At 40.3% G+C, this 24,832-nt stretch overlaps 1 protein-coding gene and 1 long non-coding RNA gene across 5 annotated transcripts in view; one reads left to right on the plus strand and one right to left on the minus strand.

Annotated features, from left to right (window-relative positions):
* Nucleotides 1-118: 118 nt before the first annotated feature.
* On the plus strand, nt 119-16,637 carry LOC140700194 (uncharacterized). Its single transcript, XR_012078490.1, has 3 exons — nt 119-494; nt 797-906; nt 16,145-16,637. It is a non-coding gene; the product is annotated as an uncharacterized lncRNA (long non-coding RNA).
* Nucleotides 16,638-16,953: 316 nt separating this feature from the next.
* Nucleotides 16,954-24,832, minus strand: part of APAF1 (apoptotic peptidase activating factor 1) — a 74,457-nt gene continuing 66,578 nt past the window's right edge. For all 4 annotated transcript variants that reach the window (XM_006214356.4, XM_072973189.1, XM_031683221.2 and 1 more), the window contains 3 exons: nt 24,250-24,375; nt 22,530-22,676; nt 16,954-18,572 (listed from right to left, as the gene is read on the minus strand). In XM_006214356.4, the coding sequence (XP_006214418.1) occupies nt 18,426-18,572; nt 22,530-22,676; nt 24,250-24,375 (420 nt within the window). In that variant the 3' untranslated portion in view covers nt 16,954-18,425. The remainder of the gene's footprint in view (nt 18,573-22,529; nt 22,677-24,249; nt 24,376-24,832) is intronic.

A 24,832-nucleotide genomic window follows, 5' to 3' on the forward strand; every position in this document is an offset into this window, starting at 1 on the left:
CTATAAAAAGCACACAAAATAAAACGGAAAGTACAGCTGTGGGTGCTTGGCATCATTCTGTGAGCACTTTCCCACTTCCATGTAGGATCAGAACCAAAGACCAGCCTTCAGAGCATCCAGAGCTAAAAGGGATTTTTTAATTAGCAAAAAAGTTGAGAAAATTAGCTCATTTACAAATTCAATCTGCCTGGAAAAGATACACTGGCCTTTCAAAGCTTTAATTTTAATTGAAGCTTTAATACCTTTAAAGCTTAAATTTCATCCATAGAGCCCCCATTGTTTGTGCTTAAATCTTACAGCGGGCTGTAATGAAGAACTGCCCAAACAAATTTCTAAAAGAGGAAGGGCCACCAAACTGGATTACTTTTATAGGACAACATCTACACCTTTGTCTTATGCTGCCTAACAGTACCATAGACTGGGTGGCTTAAACAAATTTATTATTTCTTGTGGTTCTGGACGTCTGGGAAATCCAAGATCAAGGTGCTAGCAAGGTAGGTCTCATTCTAAGGCCTTTTTCTCTTGGCTTGGCTTGTAGGTGGCTGTCAACCTTCTCTGTGCTCACAGGACCTCTGTGTGTGTGGGGAGAGGGTGAGGGAGCTCTGGTGTCCCTTCTTAGAAAAGCACTAATCCCATCATGAGGGCCCCAGCCCCCCATGACCCTGTCTAACTCTATCTCCCAAAGGCCCATCTCCATACCATCACCTTAGGACATCAACATGGATTTTGGGGGGATATAAACTTTCAATAACAGCATTCATTAATCCTTTCATTCTTCCTAAAATGCATGTGCCAGCTGTGAGCTGAGTGATAACAGGGCCATATTAAAGACACACTGGAAAAACATCAGAGATGCACATTCCATACCCTGTGACTTTCAGAAGATCACCCCTCCGCTGGATCCAGGTGTGTTTGCTACTCTCCAAAACACATGCTGAAGTAATCTCGGGGCACTCCCAGCCTGACACGCAGAGGCCTAGGGCTTTGAACTCCAAAGGGCTGAAACCATCCTGAAATGCATAAGTGCAAGTTCCCTGAAGGAAGGGTTGGGCTGGGATTTTAGACAGTAATGCTTCACCTGGGCTGATTTGGCCCCTTTTAATCTTGGCTAACCACCAACAGGTCAGCAATCCTCTTATTTATTATCTCTATGGATCAAATGCTTATATCAGTTACAGTCCCAGCATGAGGCAAATGGCATACTCCAATTGAGGTAGTTTTAAGAGTTAAATAAATGAAATACTTACATAGGTCTTAGCATCATGTAGGGAAACAGAGGACTGAAACACCATGCCTGGGCTAGTATGGACTTAGGGGGAGTGAGAAAGGAGGAGGCTTATGGAGGGGGCTGCCAGACCTCAGATGCCAAGGGCCTCAGAAAGGGAGCCGAGTATTAAAACCCTCTGATCTCCAGGGGAAGCGGCCAAGATGGTGGAGCACAAAGACCGCAAGCTCACTTCCTCACGAGCACATCAAAATCACAACTGTCTATCTACAGAACCACCATCGATGAAAAAGACTGGAACCTACCAGAAAAGATCTTCTACAATTAAAGACATAAAGAAGGAACCACAAGACAGGCAGGAGGCAGACTCATGATAAAATCTAATCCCATACCCTCCAGGTAGACAACCCACCAGCTGGAGAATAATTATATCACAGAGCTGCTCCCACAAGAGTGAGAGTTCTGAGCCCCATGTCAGGCTCCCCGGGCCGGGGCTCTGGCACTGGTAAGATGAACCCCCAGAGCATCTGGCTTCAAAGGCCAGTGGGGCTTAACTGCAGGAGTCCCACAGGACTGGAGGAAAGAGAGACTTCACTCTTTAAAGGGTGCACACAAAACCTCATGCATACCAGGACCCAGGGCAAGAGCAGCGCTTTGATAAGACGCCTGGCCCAGACCTACCTGCTAGTCTCGGAGTCTCCTGGAGGGGGTGGGGGTGGCTGAGCTCACCCTGGGGACACAGACAGTGGTGGCAAACATATTACGGAACATTCAAACACAGGAAACTGAGCTGAGAGCTAACATCTTGGCTAGTTAGCACCAAGACCTGACCCCACCCAAAAGCCTGTAGGTGCCAGTGTTGGGATGCCTCAGGCCAAACAACCAAATGGGAGAGAACACAGCCCCACCCATCAGCTGACAGGCCGTGAGAAGCCTTCCTGAGCCCATAGAGGCCTCTAGACATGCCTCTAGCTGTGTTCCTGCCCACTAGATAGCCAAGACCCTGCTCCACCCAGCGGTGGACAGGCACAGCCCCTCCAGTCAGGAAGCCTGCACAAGCCTCTAGACCAACCTCCCTTACTAGATGAGACACCAAAAGCAAGAAAACGATGTTCCCACAGCCTGCAGAAGGATTTGGCCCCTGGACTCCAGACCCTACCTTGAGACCAACTGAGCCCTGACCCTGCACACTAGTTGGCTAATGCAACCTTCAGGACACCCCAGGCCCCACACCCAACTGTCTCAGAAACTAGTTTCTGCCCCCACCCCAGCCCCGCCAACAATTTGAAATGATCTCTGGGATCTCTGGGCCCTTCAGCCAGACTCCAGGAACCAGCTCTGCCTCCCAACAGCCTAGGGCTAACCTCACAACCTGGCTTCCCCTGCCAACGGGCAGGCAAGAGCCCCACAACTTCAGGACCCTGACTCCGCCCACCAGTGAGCCAGCACTAAGGTTCCACGACCAGGCCCCACTAAACAGCAGCAAGCAGCACCCGTACATGGCTGGGGCTGGCAACTAACTGTATGACGGGCCAACCAAGCCTACCAGACCACCCACAAGTCAGTAATTTAAAAAGTTCCCAACAAACAAAAGTGTAGGACCACATGGCTTCACAGGAGAATTCTACAAGAGTTAACACCTACCCTTTTGAAACTTCCCAAAAATTGCAAAGGAAGGAACACTTTCGAACTCATTCTACGAAGCCACCATCACCCTGATAACAAAACCAGACAAAGACACCACACACACAAAAAAAATTATGTCAGTATCACTGATGAACACAGATGCAAAAATCCTAAACAAAATACTACCAAACTTACTCCAACAATACTAAAAGGATCATACACCACCATCAAGTGGGATTTATCCTGGGGATGGAAAGACTTTTCAGTGTCGCAAATCAATCAGTGTGATACACCACATTATCAAATTGAAGAATAAAGCCCACATAATCATCTCAATAATATGCAGAAAAAACTTTTGGTAAAATTCAACATTCATTTATGATAAAAAAAAATTCTCCAGAAAGTAGACATGGGGGAACATACCTCAACATAATAAAGGCCACATATGACAAACCCACAGCTAACATCATACTCAACAGTGAAAAGCTGAAAGCATTCCCTCTAAGATCAGGAACAAGACAAGGATGCCCTCTCACTACTTTTAGTCAGAATAGTTTTGGAATTCCTCCCCACAGCAACCAGAGAAGAAAAAGAAATAAAAGGAACCCAAATTGGAAAGCAAGGAGTAAAACTCACTGTTTGCAGATGACACGATACTATAGATAGAAAATCCAAAAGATGTCACAAGAAAACTACTAGAGCTCATCAATGAAGTTGGTAAAGTTGCAGGATACAAAATTAATATACAGAAGTCTGCTGCATTTCTATTACGCTAACAACAAATGTCAGAAAGAGAAATTAAGGAAATGATCTTGTTTACCAGAGCATCAGAAAGAATGAAATACCAAGGAATAAACCTACCTAATGAGGCAAGAGACCTGTACTTCAAAAACTGTAAGATGCTGATGAAAGAAACTAAAAAACAACACAGATGGAAAGATACACTGTGTTCTTGGATTGGAAGAATCAATGTTATTTAAAAGACCATACTACCCAAGGCAATATACAGATTCTATGTAATCCTTATCAAATTACCAGTGGCACTTTTCACAGAACTAGAGCAAGTAATTTTAAAATTTGTATGGAAACACAAAAGGCCCTGAATGCCAAACAATCTTAGGAAAGAACAGAGCTAGAGGAATCATGCTCCCTGACTTCAGACTATAATACAAAGCTACAGGAATCAAAACTGTATGGTACTGGCACAAAAAAAAGACACATACATCAATGGAACACGACAGAAAACCCAGAAATAAAACCAAGCACTTATGGTCAATTAACTATCAACAAAGGAGGCAAGAATATACAATGGAAGAAAAGACAGTTCTGTAAGTGGTGCTGGGAAAACTGGGCAGCTACATGTAAAAAAGTGAACTTAGAACATTCTCTAACACCATATACAAAAATAAACTAAAAATAGATCAAAGACCTAAGTGTAAGACTGGATACTCAAACTCCTACAGGAAAACATAGGCAGAACACTCTTTAACATAAATCACAGCAATTTTTTTTATATCCATCTCCTAGAGTAATGGAAATAAAAGCAAAAATATGCAAATAGGCACTATCGAAAGTTAAAAGCTTTTGCACAGCAAAGGAAAGCATAAATGTAAACAAAAAGACAACCTATGGAATGGGAGAAAATACTTACAGTGTGACCAACAAGGGATTAATTTCCAAAATATACAAAAACAGCTTATACAGAGCAATTAAAAAAAAAAAACAAAAAACCCAATCAAGAAATGGTTAGAAGACTTAAATAGACATTTGTCCAAATAGACAGATGGCCAACAAGCACATGAAAAGATGCTCGATACTGCTAATTATTAGAGAAATTCAAATCAAAACTACAATGAGGTATAATCCCATACCAGTCAAAATGGCCATCATCAAAAAGTTACAAATAATAAACACCAGAGAAGATGTGGAGAAAAGGGAACCCTCCTGCATTGTTGGTGGGTATGTAAATTGGTGCAGCCACTATTGGGAACAGTACGGAGGTTCCTTAAAAAACTAAAAATAGGGTTACCATATAATCCAGCAATCTCACTCATGGTCATATATCCAAACAAGATGAAAACTCTAACTTGAAAAGATACATGCACCTCAATACCCTAATGTTCACAGCAGCACTATTTACAATAGCCAAGACATGAAAGCTGTCTTGTCCATCAACATATGAATGGATAAATACACACACACACATACGTATTTACACACACTGGAATATTACTCAGCCATAAAAAAAGAATGAAATAATGTCATCTGCAGCAACATGGGTGGACCTAGAGATTATCATACTCAGTGAGGTAAGTCAGAAAAAGACAAATATTATACGATATCACTTATATGTGGAATCTCAATGAACTTATTTACAAAACAAACAGACTCACAGACATTGAAAACAAACTTATGGTTACCAAAGGGGAAGGGGGGAAGGGATAAATTAGGAGTTTGGGATTAACAGATACATATTACTATATATAAAATAAATAACAATGACCTACTGCATAGCACAGGGAACTATATTCAATAGTTTTAGTAACCCATAATGGAAAATAATCTGTGAAATATATATATGTGTGTATATAACTGAATCATTTTATTGTATACCTGAAATCGATACAACACTGTAAATTAATTATGCTTCTCTATTTTTTTAATGGAAAAAAAAATACCCTGATGTCACTCTCCACCCTCTACCCTGCATTACCTGAACCCAGTGGAAGCTGTAAGGCAAGGAGCCCACTGATTTAGTCTACACAAGGCACCTCCAGTCACCACAGCAGGGCAGAGAAGAAGGAAGAAGGAGTCTGAGGGACAAACAAAAGAGAGCCAGCCCATGTATCGAAGGGATTTGCACATAATTTTCTTGAAGAGGAAATGTGACACATACATAAAAGAAATATCCATTGGGTAGAGTTCCTTGAATATCAGTATTATTCCAAAAAAGGACTTCAATTCAATTACTCCATTTTTTGTCTTCTTAAAGGATATTCTATGATTAATTTGGGTAAGTGAACCCAGTAAAAATTATGCCTAGTTAGTACATTTATAAGTCATGAAAGTGATTTTTCTCAAGACATACCAGATTTTCTGCTGGAACACTTGGGAACAGTGCTAGTACATACAGTGCCTGGATGTAACGGGGCAGAAGACAGGCTTAGCTAAAGAACACATGGCCAAAGTCTCAAAAATCCATGAAAATTCACACTTGGACCCTAAGTAGCATTGCTCCTAAGCTATTTCTGAAAAGAAATGAAAATCTGATAAGTGGGCTAGCCTCCAGAGTTCTTCTTCCACAGAACTGGAATATTATGACCGCATATACAAGTCTATGGATTAAAGCCTTTTCTAAAAGACATTAAGTTTTTCAGTTCTCTTTATATATAAGCTATTCACTGAGTATGTTTCCTAGGAAAAGCAAGCAATCTGACAGTTATAAACTCATTTTCTTAAAATAAAACTGGGTAACCCAGCCAACACAAGCCAGCAGTCTACCTGTGCCAAGGCTCAATCAGCCTCCCGTATCTCCATCCTAGCCAGCCCCAAGCCCAGTCTGCCCCAGCAACAGAGTCCTGCTTCCCACAGAAACCAGTCCCAAAGCAGACAGCACATTTCATTAGTCTTGTTGCCCGGTCACCGTCATGCACACTGTGAGATTCCATTATTACCCAAGAGCCAGAACTTACTTTTGTAGTAGAATTAACCCTAAGACTTCGGTGCTGACCTGGGAAATGCCAGTACCACGTAACTGTTTCCTGTCTTTTTCTCAAGCCAGTCTACTCACCAAGAACTCACTCTGTGCTCACCGCAGCTCCATTTTACTTAGAGTTGCTAATGCATAGATGGTCATTCCCAACCCAACATATTGCACTGTGTGTGCAGCTCACAAATAATCATAGCTACAAATTATCATCAAAATATTTTTTTTCTCTCCCAAACCCAAAGACCTATGTTTGTAAAAGCGGAGTGGGCATTTAACTTTCCAAGCATAGTTAATGACTGGTGATGTGAACACTTATGCCTCAGACTGAAACAGAGATTTTTCGTTTAAGGGCCCCAGTGGGGCCACCCCAGCTGAAGGGCACAGTGCATCTGCTGAGGTTTTCAAACAGCCAAGGAGCACAAGTGTCACTTCACGAGCCCAGAGGAGCTAACGTGCTCCTTGCAAGTCTTGCCATTTTGGCCTCGGAGTGATGTCTCAACAGCACAGTAAGAGCAAGCCGAGATGGAGCCGCTCTTAACCACCAACATCAGTTCACAACATGGTAATCAAAGCTGTTCAAAGCTATCCATATTCAATACTCAATTTAATTGTCCTCTGGATGTCCTGGTGCCTCAATCAAGTCTCCCAACAGCTGCTTCCCCAGGAGCCTGCCATTCTCCCTCTCATTGCCTCTCATCAATAAGACATGACGAGGGAAGTCAAGACGCCTCCAAGTAAGAAGTAATGTTGCACCAGCTGTTTTCTGACATTTGAGAGGCTGATTTCTTTCCATTTCTCAAAAATGCATGCTAAGTTTTCTGAGAGAAAAAGAAAAACAAAAACCCGAATGTGCAAAGTGTTGAGTCAGGGGAGACAAGGAAAGAGGAAAGGCACAGGAAATTCAGGAATCTCATTTTAACAGACCATTTCTGAGGTGTGCATTTGGTGGGGAGAGGGAAGGCTGCCAACTCAGATACTTTCAGGGCCACACAGGTGACATGAGTAAAAGGTGGGTTGAGATGATCCACAGACCACCGGCCTCATCTCAGGGCAGCTGATACTCAGTTCCAGTTGACTGTTGTCAGGCAGAAAAAAGACCCTGGCTCAACAGATTTTCTAAGAAATCAGAATTTTTATGTGAAATCACCAGATTTTCAAATGATGGCAACAAGTTCAGGATTTAAAAAAAAAAGTATGGGACAAACAAAACTCATCTGTGGGCTAGGCATGGTCCATGCATCACTTGCTTGTGACTTTGTGAGATTTCACCAAACTTCAACAATCTCACAACTATATTTCCAGTTATTTATTAGAGGAAGAACAGTGTGTGCATGGTCTGAGGATGGAGGAGGCAAGGATGTAAGTGTCACTGACATTTGCCGAACTGCTCTTAAAGACTTGGTTTCTTTATGGGAGTATCAGGAACTGAACACAGGGACTAGCAGCAAAGACCAGAAATAAGTCTCTCAAACAAGAGAGGAGTTGAATGTTTTCTTATGTAACATGAACTTCAGAGACAGTACAGGACTGGAATGGTAGCTCCACAACTGTCATCAAAATCCCAAGCTCCTTCTATATTTCTGCTCTGCAAGGTCCTTAGCATGTGGCATCCATCTGCAAGGTCGCCTCATGAGAACAAAATGGCTGCTGGAGCATTATCCAACACACTCACATTCAAAGGCAGAAAAAAAGATGGTAAGGGCCAAAGGGCTCCTGCCTCCCAACTAAGGCAAACTTTTAGGAGCTTTCCTGGAAGCTTCACCCGACAAGTTCTGCTTACCATCTCTGCTTACATCTACCACCCCCTAGATGTGCAGTTGGAAAATGTAGCTGTTGACCTAAGCTAAGCACACCGCAGCTCCCAACAATACAGGAGTTGTTAGTGAAGCAAAGGGAGAGACCAGATATTAGGATGGCCACTGACAGTGTATGCCACAATGGGAATGTCGTAGCACTAGGTAAAAGGTAAAAGCACACACAAACACAGGTGAGACACCAGGAGAGAGAAAGCAGTGACTGGAGGAGGTAGACAGTAATCCAACCCTGGCAGAGTTGCTCCATAAGCTAGCTATCAAATCCAAGCAGGAAACATCCCCACAGCTGTGTTAATATGTACACCAAACATCTGTGCTGCCCAGAACACTCCTGAGTGTCACAACAGAGCAGGTGTACAAAGCACAAGGCATAAGCAGCCATCACAGGCACAGCTGGCTGTGGCGCTGGAGTGGGGCTGGCAATGGCTTGGTCAGCCATCAAGGCTGAAGGCAGAGGGTGTGGGTTCTCAACCTCTGCTGTACTCTGGAATCACCTGTGGAGCTTTCAAAAATATGGATGTCTAGGTCCCATCTCTGGGGATTCTGAGTTCACTGTCTGGGGTGAGACCTGGGTTTGGGGAGGTTTTACACAGCAAAGTGTTGAGAAGCTTCCCTCCTGCATGGACCAGGGCCTCTAAATTCCCTGAGAAGCTGGGCAGCCCACACAGATCTCCACATTCGAGTCGCCCTCAGAAGTAGATCCTTGGGAAGATTAACCCATTTGCTGAAGGCCACACAGCTGGGACATTAGTGCAGCCAGAATTTGAACTTGGGTCCCCTTGACAGCTGAAGCCAAGCCACTGCCCCAAGGTCTTTTCTCCACTCACATTCCCAATCTTCTATCACTCAATGGATACATGCATATCTCAAAGAGAATAACATTTGGGATAGCTTTCCTGTTGACCAACGACTGTCTCCTGGGAGCTAACAGCCATAAGAACAGATCCATCATGAGGTAGAGAAAGATGCCTGGAGAGAGGTGTGTTCCATGGAGTGAAACCCACAAGGCCCCAATCTGTAAACCGTGGAAATGTGGGCAGCAAAGGAACAGGGGTTTGTAACTGGAACAAAAGATAATTACGTGATTGAGACCAGTGTCAGATGTTTGACATTTTTCAAGCCTCACAAAAACCTTGCATTTAGGTGTTGTGGTCCCTATTTGACAGAAGAGGAAACGGAGACTCTGAGAGTTTGCACCTTTTCAAATGGAAGGAAAAGGAGAAAAGGAAATCGAGATGGCAAAAGAAAGGATATGGATCCACTAACCCCAGGGCTACTGCTAATTTGAAATGAACACCCTCAAAGTTTCAAAGTACTAACAGGCTTCTCCAAGGAGCAGGCCACAGTAGGACTGCCACCTCCCTTACTCAATGCTGGAATCATGTAGGAACTGAAACCAGGTTGGGCCTTGGCCAAATGCTGGCAAATCCCAAGCATCCTCCAACCCCTACTGTCCATTTGGCTCCCATGAGAATGGTCCCTGCTGCTTTTTTCAAAGAACAATCCCTACAGGCATAGAGATGAGTTAACCAGGACACCAGAAGTAGGCCTTCAGGAGCAGGAACCACCTCTGACATGCTCTCTGGAGCTCAGGACCCAGGATCAGTCATGCATCACTCATGACATGAATGAGTGAAATGAAAAATGAAACTGCTCCTGAATCCTCCAGCCCAGGGGCTGTGGTGGAGGCCAAATGCCATCGCCAACCACAGCTCCACCACTTAGCTGTGGGGCCCTGGCGACTTAACCTCTCTGCACCTGTTTTTACATCTAGCAAACAGAGAAAATACCCTGCCGCCCTGTTGTGAGGATTCAATTAAATAGCGTGTGGAAAGTGCCCAGCATGGGGCCTGGCATGTAAAAGGCCTGTAAAAAAAAACAGTATCTCCTGCTTCCTTTTTAGGATTCGTTATGTCTCAGAAAGTTTTTTGATAGAGTAGGGCAACTAACCCAAGGCATAGGGTTTAGAATCACTGCTGACTAAAGAGGAATCAGAAATGAGAAACACAGATCTCCAAAATCTTCCTCAGCTGCAGAAACCCAAGCCGTGACCCAGCCTTGACCCCTAGCCTCGTATTCTTCTGCCACAACCCCAGGAGGATCTCACTTCCAACTCAGACACTCAATGTGTAGCCCAGTGGATCTGGGTGTTTCCATAAACAAAAGAAAATCAGATTTGGATTCTAGCCCTGGCTTTATCAGATTAACTGCCTGGGATGTAGTTCTTCCTCTATAAACTAGGACTGTGCAGTTTGCAAACTCAAGATAAAATATGAAGATAAAATAAGGGCTGGGGAGGGGAGGAAGATTTGAATGGATAAATGTGAATGTTTGCTCCAATTCCTCAGAACGGCCACAGTGGTACCAAGCAGGAGTCTTCACTCACCTGCTCGGCATTTCTAAGTCAATCAGAACCATCAAACCCAAACTCAGGCCTGGAATGTTCACTCTGGATGCTTACTCTAGTCCTGGTGACAGGAAATTACAGAGACAGATATTCCTTTCACTTCCATGTAACAGCAGTATTTCCACTTCTGAGAGCCTGACCTCATAAATGAATTTACATTGAACACCAAGAGACTCATCTTCCTGAATCATAATTCAAATGAAAATTTCCGAAGGTTTGGTCTTCTCACAATGTCATCTTACTCAGCAGTAAGTCACTACTGACACCAAATGGCTTCAAAAGCCTGCTCTCTGATGAGTCCCACATTTGATGGAAATTCTTCTGCCCCTTCCATGTAGATATGCACAACTACACAATTTTTTCTATGGTTAAACTCACAGCCCCATAGCACCTGAATTTCTAATTTAGGCATTTTAATAACTGTACAGTATATCCATAGTCTTAAGTCAGGGGTTATGAGCAAGGAAATCCATTCAAGTGACTATCTTCAGAGACTAAGAGTTATTAGAAAATCTTTTTCTCCTTCTCTAAAGGCAGGTTAAGTAACTTATAGTAACACAAAACATACACTGAATAACAGATCGCCATACTTGCCAGCTTAAGCACTCCAGGGATAGGTTTACTCATTTTATATAATTTGGAAGCAAATCTTTTTTTATCCAAGTACAGTTTTACTTTCCCCTAATGATGCTTCACAATAAAATGCCAAACTAAAACAAGAAGATAAGGAAAATACTGGTGACATACTACATCTTAATTTGACAGCCTCATGACATCCCAGTGCAGAGCGAGAACGAAGTGCACCATGGGCAGGCAGGTGTGCAGGAATTTCATTCAAGAAAGATTTTTTGAGTCTCCAAGTGGAGCTAGGTTTATGTTAGATTCTGGTATAAAAGACTTAATGGTGGGGAGGGTATAGCTCAAATAGTAGAGTCCATGCTGAGCATGCATGAGGTCCTGGGTTCAATCCCCAGTCCCCTCATTAAAAGAGGGAACATATCTCAACACAATAAAAGCTATTTATGACAAACCCACAGCCAGCATAATAAATCAACGGTGAAAAACTGAAAGCCTTCCCACTAAAACCTGGAACAAGACAAGGATGCCCACTCTCACCACTTCTATTCAACATAGTCCTGGAAGTCCTAACCACAGAAATCAGGCAAGAAAAAGAAATAAAAGGGATCCAAATTAGAAGAGAAGAGGTAAAATTGTCACTATATGTGGATGACATGATTCTATACAGAGAAAATCCCAAAAGCTCAAACACAAAAACTATGAGAGCTGATAAAAGAATCGGGCAAGGTAGCAGGATATAAGATTAACATACAAAAATCAGTTGTATTTCTTTACACTAACAATGAATTAGGAAAAGAAAGAAACAATTCCTTTTAAAATCACATCCAAAACAATAAAACACTTGGGAATAAATCTGAGCAAGGAGGTGAAAGACTTACACATGGAGAGCTACAAAATACTGATTAATGAAATTAAAGATGACTTAAAGAAATGGAAAGATATCCCTTGCTCTTGGATTGGAAGAATCAATATTGTTAAAATGGCCATACTGCAATCTACAGATTTAATGTGACCCCTATCAAATTACCCAGGACATTTTTCACAGAATTAGAACAAACAATTCTGAAATTTATATGGAATCACAAAAGACCAAGAATTGTCAAAACAATACTGAAGAAAAAGAATATTAACTGGAGAAACAACTCTCCCAGACTTCAGACAATACAGAGCTACAATACTACAGCCATCAAAACAGCATGGTATTGGCATAAAAACAGACATATGGACCAATGGAACAGAATACAGAACCCAGGAACAACCCACAGACCTATGGTCAATTAATCTTCAACAAAGGAGGCGAGAATATACAATGGAGTAAAGACAGTCTTCAGAAAGCGGTGTTGGGAAAACTGAATGTAAATTAATGAAGTTAGAACACTCCCTCACACCATACACAAAAAATAAACTCAAAATGGCTTAAAGACTTAAATATAAGACAAGACATGATAAATTTCCTAGAAGAAAACATAGGGAAAACATTCTTTGACATAAATCTTAGCAATGTCCTACTAGGGCAGTCTACCCAGGCACTAGAAATAAAAGGAAAAATCAACAAGTGGGATCTAATTAAACTGATAAGCTTTTGCACAGCAAAGGAAACCATAAGCAAAACAAAATGATAACCTATGAAGTGGGAGAACTATTTGCAAATGATGTGACTGACAAAGGTTTAACTTCCAGAATATATAAACAGCTTATACAATTTAATACTAAAAAAAATCCAATCCAAAAATGGGCAGAAGACCTAAACAAGCAATTCTCCAATGAAGACATACAAATGGCCAATAAACACATGAAAAAAATGCTCAAGATCGCTAATTATCAGAGAAATGCAAATCAAAACTACAATGAGGTATCACCTCACACCAGTCAGAATGGCCATCATTCAAAAGTCCCCAAACGATAAATGCTGGAGAGGCTGTGAAGAAAAGAGAAACCTACACTGCTGGTGGAAATGTAGTTTGGTGCAGCCGTTATGGAAAACAGTATGGAGATTCCTCAAAAAAAAAAACTAAAAATAGACTTACCATATGATCCAGCAATCCACTTCTGGGTATATATCTGGAGGGAATTCTAAACAAAAAGATACATGCACTCCAATGTTCATGGCAGCACTATATACAATAGCCAAGACATGGAAACAACCTAAATGTCCATCAACAGATGACTGGATAAAGAAGTTGTGGTATATTTATACAATAGAATACTACTCAGCCATAAAAAAGAATAAAATAATACCATATGCAGCAACATGAATATACCTAGAGATTGTCATTCTAAATGAAGCCAGAAAGAGAAAGAAAAATACCATATATCACTCATATGTAGACTCTAAAAAAAAAAAAAGAAAAGGAAGAAAGAAAAAAGAGTACACTATGAACTCATTTACAAAACAGAAACAGACTCAGACACAGTAAACAATCTTACAGGTATCAGAGAAAGAGGTGGGAATGGATAAATTTGGGAGTTTGAGATTTGCAAATGTTAGCCACTATATATAAAAATAGATTTAAAAAAAACCCCAAATTTCTTATGTACAGCACAGGGAACTATATTCAATATCATGTAATGAAAATGAATATATGTATGTATATGCATGACAGGGACACTGTGCTGTATACCAGAAGCTGATACATGGTAACTGACCGTGCTTCAATAAGCAATAAACAAACAAACCTAATGACTCACCCCACCTCGAAAGACCTAGTAGACCTGGCTTTCATGGAGTTTACACTCTAAAGGGGACTCCATTAAGTCAACAATACAGGGCAATAAAAGCCATGACAGAGAAAAGAGGGGGTTATGAGAGGGCAGGGCAGCCTTCAGCAGAAGGATCATCTCAAAAAACAGATGGAAAATAACAAGGAATTAGGGGAAAAAATTAGATGGGGGAGGGGCAGTACAGAAGCAAGGGAGCACACGCAGGTCCAGGGTTTTAAAGTGACACAGATGAGCATTTTGGAGCGATCACCCAGAGGCATGACTGGTGGGAGAGCAGGTGGCCAGGCCAAAGTAACACCTAGGAATGTGCACTGAGCATTTTTCTTAGCCCAAGCACTGAGATAAGTAAGTACTTCATGAGCATTATCTCATTAAATTCTTAAAACAATCCTGAGAAGGAAGAACTGATACTCATTTTACAGATAAGAAAACAGGGAAATATCAGCAATTGTCTTATCTATTGTCCCCAATTTCCTCCAACAACTAAAATGTGTTTATTGCTCTGGCTGCTGTTTAAAACAGTGCTAGACACACAGAAAATATTCAAGGCATAAAGAATAGACAGGTGATTGAATCAACAAACCAATAAAGGAATTTTGCCCAAGATCAGTTAAGGACCCCAGGCCCACCGCACTTACCACACTGTTTTAATTGTCAGTCTTTCTGGTCCCTCTCAGTGTCTTGGGCTGGTCCCTCATCTCACTAACCTCCAGACTGCTCTGAGCTCGGTCTGAGGCCTCTTGTCTTGTCTATCTACACCCATCTCGATGCTGATTTCATCTGGTCCTGTGGTTTTAAACACGATCGATTAACTGATGACGCTCAGACTTTTATCTCCATCATAGATTTTTCCCATGAACTCCAGATCCTTTTATACAACCACCTACTCACGCTCCCATTTGGCTGCCTAACAGTTACCTCAAACTTACTGTGTCTGAAAGCCTGCTTCTTTCACAGTCTTCTCATCTCAGTTAACAGCAATTCTATTCTTCCAGTTGCTCAAGCCAGAAGCCAAAACCTTGATATAATTGTTGAACTGTCCCTCCCACAACCTTTATCTGATATATTGGCAAATCCTAGGAACTTTTATCTTCAAAATATGCCCAGAATCTGACCTGTCACAACTTCTACTGTTGCCACCCAAGTCTGCCTTCATTTTGCCCAAATTATTGTAAAATATTCTCATTGGTCTCCCTGCTTATCTCCTTGCTTGTCCCTCTTTTCAACTGATTCTCAGTTGGTTCCCACTGCCAAAGTGACTAAATTAAAACTTACATTGGACTTCTCCACTGCTAACCCTCCTGTACCAGCTGCTGTCTCAGGGTAAACATCCTCACACTGACCTGGGAGATGCTCTGCAGAGCTGGCTTCACCTCCTACTATGCTACCCTTGCTCAGTCTTCCCCAGCCACACTGGCTTCCTTGCTACTTCTGGAACAACCAACCCATCCCACGTTCAAGTCTTTGCACTTGTTTGTACCCTTGCTTGGGGACACTCTCCAGGTACCTGCATGACTTACTCTCATCCTTCAGGTCTGTACTCAAGTGCCACCTTCTCAGTGAGCAACTCCCTCTAAAACTGTAACCCTTCTCCCAATTTTTTGTTTTTGTTTAATACTCCCAAGTATAGTCAGTTACAATGTGTCAGTTTCTGGTGTACAGCACAATGTCTCAGACATGCATATACATACATATATTCGTTTTCATATTCTTTTTCATTAAAGGTTATTACAAGATATTGAATATAGTTCCCTGTGCTATACATAAGAAATTTGGGTTTTTTTAAAGTCTATTTTTATATATAGTGGCTAACATTTGCAAATCTCAAACTCCCATATCTATCCCTTCCCACCTCCTCCCAATTTACATATCAACTAATCACTACAGATTTGACTGACTGACTTTTTGTCTGCCCCTCCCTGGCACCCAGCTGCAGAAGGGCAAGGACTTTGTTCTGCTCACTGCTAAATCCCCAATACCTACAAAAATGCCAGGCACATGGTAGGTCTCAACAAATATATCCTGGAATAAAAGAATGAATAAATGAATTCTCTTCTTTACAGGATCTTCTCCATGCCAGCCACACCAGGCAGCAATCATCAGAGACAAACTGAGGAGACAAAGAAAATTTTGATATACTTGAACTCCACATAGCTGAAAAACATGGCTAGAAAATGTTGATGGCTTTAGTTTGAAGAATCTTTTACATTTGTTTTCTGATCAGCAAAGGACAGGCAAGGAGTTTGAAACAATCTGAAAATGTTTTTCAAAAATATTTTAGGAACTTTATTTTTATAAAACTTTTAAAATTCATGTATTAAAATGTGTATCAAGGCAAAAAAATAATGTAAGCTGTATCATAAATACAAAACTAACAGTTTTCAAAACATACAAGACACACCCAATGTAAAAAACTTTATATATACAAAATGCAGTATTTGTAATACAAAAAACAATAAAGCAGAGGAAAATGACTGAAAAATGTGCATCTGGAAGTTCAAAACAAAACCCTCCCCTTAACTGGCCACTTGAGCTGCCTTAAAAGGCTTCTCTTCTTTCTTCTCATTTTTCCTTATTTTTAAAACAAGGACCAATAAAGGCTTTTTAAAAGCCGATGTTCATTGTGTTGTTATAGTTTTACAGTCAAGTGACTTTTAATTCTAAAAACTAATTCTTTATACTCTGAGCTATAAATGAGTTCCTAAGCATTGTATGCAAATCAAATTGTGACTTGGATACTCCAAGCAGAACATACCACGTACAAAAATTCCCTGTTACAAAATTCAGATCTTCACATCATATTTGCTTAAATCACAGTAAGCCTGTAAATCAGTCCCTCAACCCACCATAAAACAAAAACAAACACCAAACCTCCTTAACAATATAAACATTTTATTCACTCCATTCCTTCAAATGCTAAACAGGAACATCTAATCTAAAATACATCTGGAGTGGTCTATTCCCCCCACCCACCCCACATCTACTAACATGCACCAACATTATGCACCAACTGGCTCACTGCTTACCTACCGGTAACGCTAGTATTCATTTGATTTAGCTCTTATTGCAGCAACAAAAATTTTTTAATTTTGGTTGTTTTTTTATATAGAAACCAGATCTATTATTAATTTATCACCACATCCCTTAAGAATCTATTTCAGGAAAAATGTCTAGGTTTAAGCTGCAATTAAAGTTCCTAATCAAGAAGTCAAAAAAGCTCATTACTGATGTTGATATGTTTTTTCCCTCATCAAAATCTAACTTCTAATAACCTTAGAGGGAAGGAGGAAAGGAAGGAAAGGAGGGAGAGAAGGGGAAAGAGGAGAGACTGGCTAGAAGGTTAACGGTGACATCTTCCAGAGTCACAGACTCCTCCAGTACTGCATAGAAAAACACAGAAAATTCTCTTGAAATCCACTAAGAGAATGGCACTGGCAATGCCGTTCATCTAAAAGTAAATGAAATTAGAAGAAAATTTTTACTATTTTCTCTATTTTAGAAAAATTTCGTCGTTAAAATTTATAATTACAATTGGCTCCTCCCCAATTAGTCTTATTTACTAACATTTAACTGTGGCGCAATTACTTAAAAAAGAAGGAGAGAGAGAGAAAAGTGAGGATTAAGAAGGGTCAAGTTCAGTCAAGTAAGAAGTCTGGTATATAAAAAACCAGAGAGAGCAGGAGAGCACCCAACTTAAGGACTGACAGCCAGAGTTCAGGTCCAGCCCAGGGCTGCCATATGCTAATGAGAAAAGGTAGACCAACAAAATCTACTCCCCCCAACACACATCACTTTTGCTTCACAGAAAGAATTTTTGAAACCTAAGACTCACTTATCAAGTGAATTAAAGGAAGTTTTGCAAATTGTGCACACAGACACAATATTTTTAAAGCAAATTTAAGGGGTGCAAATAAGTTCTGAGATTATATTTGGGAGAACTATACCCACTTAAGGTAAGAGTGGTTCAGAGAGCAGGCCATGACCACCCTGAGGCACAGCCTGCAAAGCGATGGTATTAAAATATATATTTCCTTTGAATTATTCTCATTAATTATGTCAACCAATTTGAATGCATCAAGGGAGAATTTTACCAACAATATAACAAGGTACATTTTCATTTGCATCTTCAGGACAAACTGTTAAAAATAATGATGATGATTATGAAAACAAGATTAAAGGTGTTCATTTGGGAAAAGCTACATTAATATTATACATCCAACCACATTTCTGTAATGAATGCAATACTGCAAAACAATTCACAGTTTTATAAAAAGTTGAAATACAGAGTTTCACTAGGACTTTTTTTCCAATTCAAAATTAAAAGAGTTGAACTTACATCACTGCTTACTCTAAAATCTTTAAAATATATAAAATACCAAGATTATCAACAGTCACATATGTTTTGAAGTCAGGGGACACATGTATTTTCTTAAGATTGGTTCCATTTGTGTAGAAGGTCTGTGAGGATTCCCCAGTGACAACATTCCACCACTGTTCAGAGAAAAATAAAATTCTCATTAGGTTGGTAATTACATTGTGAGGAAATCTGCAGTGCCAACCAGATCCTTCGCCCCATCACCTCCCCACCCCCACTTAAGCAAAGAACAAGAAAGGCGCCTAAGGTTTAATGCTGAATGCAGTATTATCAACCTGGTCAGCCTTTCCTGACTAACCCCGGTAACTGCCTCACAGCTACCCTACACCTAACCCCACTGTAAGGTGTGCTGAAGAAGCATGCAGCCTACTCAGAGCTGCAGGTACAAGGCTACACAGAGTCCATTATGGTCACGGCTGGACTAAACTCTCCTGTCTGCAAGTCCTCAGCAGAATAGAGAGAATGACCCTCTCTTCTCTAACAATGGCCCTTTGCAGACACAGACAGGAATTCTGGCAGACTCCAAGACTACTCATAATATGGGCTGCAGGACACAATGTTCTCTCTCTGCTGAATCTTCCCTTTTACCAGGAGTGATTCAAGAACCCATGACCAAGTTTCTTTATTTAAAAGTCTATACACTTATTTGCTAAATAAATATTGAACAACTTAAATGTAGCAGGTGCTCTGGCCAACTTCTTCCTTTCTCCTACCAATCGCTGAATTTGCTAAGATTATAACAATATATACATTCATTTACCAAATAGAGATCATTAAGTTTACCCATATATCACACACCTAAGGTGAAGGCAAAAGAGACAATGTACATGAACACCTTTTGAAACGGCCTCAGGTACAAGAGGATTCTGAGCATTACGAATGCTACGATCACTTCTGTATCTGTGGCAATGCCTGGCATTCTGCCTTGACGTGTGACCGGGACAGCTACTCATGTTCACTGTGAGCACTAGTAGCTGGTAAAAGTATGCCCTGTGGATTTAAGTAAACCTCAATGAAGCAACATGTACTAACTTGAAATTTTCCAGAACCAACAATTTTGCTTTATAAAATAGCAGTGTAATCAAGACTGCAGAGGACACATCCCACCTACTTGAGAGAAGACTCATTAGTTTTTAGTTACTGGAGGTAAATCGTAGAGGTAGTAAGGCCCTTACCCTGAGAATACCTCATCCAATTACCTCATTTTACAAGTAAGGAAACCAGGGTTGAGAGAGAAGAAAGGCCTTGTCACCAAAGATGACACTCCTGGTAGGTGGTAGAGGTGCAAGAGTTTCTGGCTTCTCTATCTAGTGCACCCACTACCTTCCCCTCTATTAAAACAGACCACTCTATATGGAACACTACCCAAGCCTGTCATTTGAATATGGACTAAAAAAACAATGATATTAAAATAGGACTTGTGCAGGGGACTTCAGGGCAGTGAAACTCCTCTGTATAATACAACAATGGTGGACATATGTCGTCATACATTTGTCAAAATTCATAGAATGAACAACGCCAAGAGTAAACCCTAGTATAAACTATGGACATTGAGTAATGACTCATCAATGAACATTCATCAGTTGTAACAAATGTACCCTCTGGTGGGGGATGTTGATAGTGGTGGAGGGGGCAGGGAGTTATGTAGGAATTCTGTACTGTCTGCTCAGTTTTGCTGTGAAACTAAATCTGCTCTAAGAAATAAACTTTTTTTTTTAAAAAAGAGGAGCTAACATTTACTCAGGGTACACTATGTGCCACTATGTATAAGTGCTTTATAGGTATTAACTCCTTTAACCCTCTCAACACTATGAGGTAGGTATTACTATTGTATCTGTTTTACAGATGAGAAAATCGAGGCTAAATAATCTTGTGCAAGACCACAAAGCTAGCTAATGAGTGGCAGAGCCAGGCTTTGAATTCAGGTAGTCTGCTCCAAGGCGTTCTCTCCTGACCTTTATACTGTTACCTATAAGTAATGGCAAATTTGCATTTATCATCATGTATTCCACATATCAAATCAGCTTTCTCCTCATGAGTATTAATTAACTGAGGATTTCTTGTCATTATAACAGTATGTATTCTATGGCATAACACAAGTAAATTACTTTCTTTTTTACCTTTTGAATGGGTATAATTCCAAAAGTTAGCTACTTTTTAGCTAGTGGGTATCTAGCTCCCTTATCTTACTGATATTCAATTTATACAGCTAGTATTATAACGTGAACAGACTCAGAAGGCCTATTTTCTTGCACCCTGCAGCAGCTGTTTCTTTTTACTTCCTATCTGCTCTGTGCTTTGGACAGTCTCAATTAACATGCTGGGCAGATGAGGCTGGGCTATGTCATAATCAGTTTAACCATGCTAGTACTCAAACCAGAAGAAGAGCCTGACTGTCACTTAAATATACAGACTACATGTATAGGTTCTAGGTTCTTTCACCCTGAAAACACACCCCCTACAGCACAGACATGGATTCTGCTGTTTATTCCAAGATTCTCCAGGAACTCTGGAAGTCTGGTCACTGATCTTTATCATATCTTGTAAGCCAGATTCATGATCATGTGACAGCTTTCTATGGGGCCCAGAGCATCAAGAGGCATGGTCTCTAGAAGCTCAACATCAATGCTGAGCCATTAAGTTTTCACAGCTGAAGACTCCCAGCTTCCAACACAAAGACAGAATGCTGCTCCTCTAAGCATCATCCTCAGAGCAGACTGAGTGCACTTTATCTCCACACTACAGGGGAACAAGAAGTGACAGTCTCACAATCCCCTACTAACTAAATAAAAGTGGTCCAAAAAGGTACAGGTTAATGCAACATCGTGTAAACAGCACTGTATTTTCAATGCAAACTTGATTCCTTTACAAGTTTGATCCCTATACATCCTCTCATAGAGCTAAAAACTGCCCTCGATTTATCTTTTTTATAAGCTAGATTTCTATGTTAAATAAAACTGCATTCACATGGGTCCCATATAATTTTCAAATTCAACCGAAACTTTTCAAAGATTTTTGGACATCTGTACTGTGTTAGATAATTAGTCAGGATCATCTCCTATACTTGAACGTTTTCAGTAAGAAAAAACAGTATCATAAGATCTAACTTATTAGGGATCTATTTTAAGTGGTCAGTAGTATCTTCAACCCCTTTTACCAGTAAACCACTATTCAAAAGACTCAGCTCAAGCATTCCCCTCCACATGAAGCTTCTGCTAACTCCCAGAGGGAGAACTGTCCACTCCTCTCCTCTGTGCCTCCACTATCCTTATGCAAATGTGCCCCAAACCCTTCCTACACTTAGAGACTTTATTTATTTGGTCTGCTTCTCTCACAGACTGTCAGCCACCTGGGCAAGAAGCAGGTCTTAAACATTGTGGCATGCAGCAGTGTCAGCACACAGTGGGACTTAATACATTCTTAGTGAGTGAATAGATAAAAAGATGCAAGCACCAAAAAAAAAACTCTGAGGCACTGTAATACACTCAACCTTGGCTTCAGTATTTACTGAAATAGTAAGTTTGTATAAGCCAACTTACTAAGTAATTTTAGGAAATTCACAACCTCTATGAACATCAGTTTCCTTATCTACAAGCCAAGGATGATAAAACGTAAGTTTCACAAAGCTGTAATAAGATGATGTATGTAAAGCACTTCATAAACTACACAGCAACATGCTGCTGCCATTTTTATTATTACCATCATCACCACTATCACAACTAATACTTAAGAAAGGAAATTTCACAAATGTTTTTAAAGACTTTCAAACAACGTAATTAACGATTCGTGAAGGAGAAAAATCAAATTAAGTTAAACACCACACTTTCTAGTCATGCTGATCATGTAAGACTTTGTATGGGGCAGTCTGAGAGCTCGGGACTGAGCCATCTGTCATCAGAACTTCTGAGAGATCTGAGGAAAGCAGCCACGTAGGTCTCAGTCTCATCACCCAAACTGCCTTCCTCTCTGATGGGTTCTATGAGGCCCAACTGAGAAACAGGAAGTGGAAAGAACTTGGAAAGTAAGATACAGGCTGTTCTTTTTTTTTTTTTCAGTCTTTGAGAAACACTTACCTTAAGATACCCTCCAGCAGAAACAAGCATTTTGCTATTTGGAGAAAAGCAAAGGTCGGTTACCCAGCCTCCGTGAGTAGCAGCTCCTTCTTCTACTGAAATCGGAGCACACAAATGAAGCAGCTCACCGTTTGAGACATTCCAGATCTGCATAAACATGACACATGCATGGTTCATTAACAGGGTTACTCAGAAGTTCTGTAGGTATCTCATCTAGAACAGATTTGGAAATCTTTCTTAAAAAATATAATTACAATTCAGTGATAACTTAGGAATTTTTTTTTAGATTACATACTCCCCTGTCCAAATTTTTTTAAAAATACTAAATGTAATTAAAATTTTTTACTTACAATATTTATCATTATACTCTCAAAAATAAAACAAAGACTTAGAGTGATTAATTAGAATACTGGGACTCTTTCATTTAATAAAGAGAATGATGGTGAGAAGCAACGAATAAACAAAAAAGGCCTGACAAATAAACTACCTCAAAAAACAAAGAATTCTAGTTCAGGATCTACTGCTGAGAATACTGACAGATGCTAGTCAAACACCTGAAGTATTTTAAACAATATTTTAAGCAGTAAGTCCCTGTAAGGCTTTATATACATTTTTATATACATGTGTGCATGTGTGTGTGTACAAAAATATATGAATGTATTATGTATATGTTTTATATATTATATATATAAAATAAATAAGCTAGCAAGCATATACACATAAACTAAGGTTATTTTACTAGACTCTTATAAACAACCCAATTACTTACAGATACTAAACAAATTTTTTAATGTACTAAGAAAATTTTTTAAATAACACTTATTTAAAGAGAGAATTTTTTCCTTTAGGGGTTTCTGGAAAATGAGGCACTGTCTCATAACCAGTCCAGCAGTAAGAATTCAGAGGAAAATGAAAGTGCCCAAAGCAGCCCTGCTCCTTCAGCTGGCATGGTATTTATGAGAATGGTCCAGAGAAGGCTGGTTACTTAGTCCTCAAACAAAAGAATCTTAATTTCCTAGAAAGCCTATTTGATAATGCCTCTATTCCTACAAACTACATATATACTTTTTCATTCTTCTGCAGTATATACCTATTCTTTGAGCTTTAATTTCTCCTTTGTAAAAAAAACAACAATAAAAAATACAAGACTCTCCTCAACTATACTGGTTACCAAAGCAGCCATTCCCAATGTCCAAACTTTTTCCATCAACTGCCCAATACTTCTAATACAACCAGGCAGACAGTCCCACGAGGACTGCAATAGGCCACACTGTAAATGCTGACTATCTAATGGACACAGTGCTAAAGAGACCTTTTCTTTCAGTGCAGAAAATAGCAGAATTTTCCATTCATTTATAATCTAGTTAATAATTTACAAAAATTATTTTCCTCAAATCCTGCCACTAAAAGCCACCTTTGGTTCAGGAACAAGAATTAAGATGAATCATTCTTAAGCTAACAGCAGAGAGTAAACTGAAAATAACTAGGGCACCTGCCTCCTATACATAGGAAATGCTTCACTCTAACTCTAAAATGAATTCTTTTCTGCAGTGAAGTGCAGCTGTGAACATGCACAAGAAACAAAACAAAGACTGCTTCATCCCACCAGAACGCCAGGGCCCGTGCTTCCCTGTCACATTCACAAAGGCCCCCAGTGTGGTGCAGAGGGCTAGCCAAAGCTGCGTGAAGAGCAGGGCTTTCATGGCAGCAAACACCCTACCCTGATTTCTCCGTTGTCATCTCCAGTTGCCAGCAGGGTACTGTCCACAGAGAAGGCAGAGCAGCGCACGCAGCCTTTGTGGCCTCTCAATTCATGAAGAGGGGAAATGAGTTCAAAACTCCAAATCTGGAAGGCAATTCAGATTGTTTAGGATTAGTAAATATACTCAAAATAAATATGTACAAACCCTGCCTCGTGTGCCAGTTAGCCATAAATCCAATCACATGAACTTTTAACATTCAACAGTTCATAAACTTTCATGAAAGGCCCAAATTCCAACTAGCAACCTTGTTCATTTTTCTGAGTTTCCTTTTAATTACTCAAGTTAACTTCAGCTTAAGGATCAAAGTCACAGCTTCCTTAACTTTTTTTTTTTATTTTTCCTTAACTTTAGCCTCAGAAGGAAGAACAGCAAAGCAGTCTGTGGAGTAAGGCAGACTTGAGTGTGGGTCCTGGCTCCACTATTTACTAGTTCCTTGTTTCCTAGGACAACCCACATAAGCTTCTCTGGCTTCAGTTTCTGCACCTGTATGATGGGGACAATAGCACCTACAGTGTGAAAATTAAATGAGATAATAGTGTA

This window comes from Vicugna pacos, chromosome 12 (assembly GCF_048564905.1).
Source record: "Vicugna pacos chromosome 12, VicPac4, whole genome shotgun sequence".
NCBI lineage: Eukaryota > Metazoa > Chordata > Mammalia > Artiodactyla > Camelidae > Vicugna > Vicugna pacos.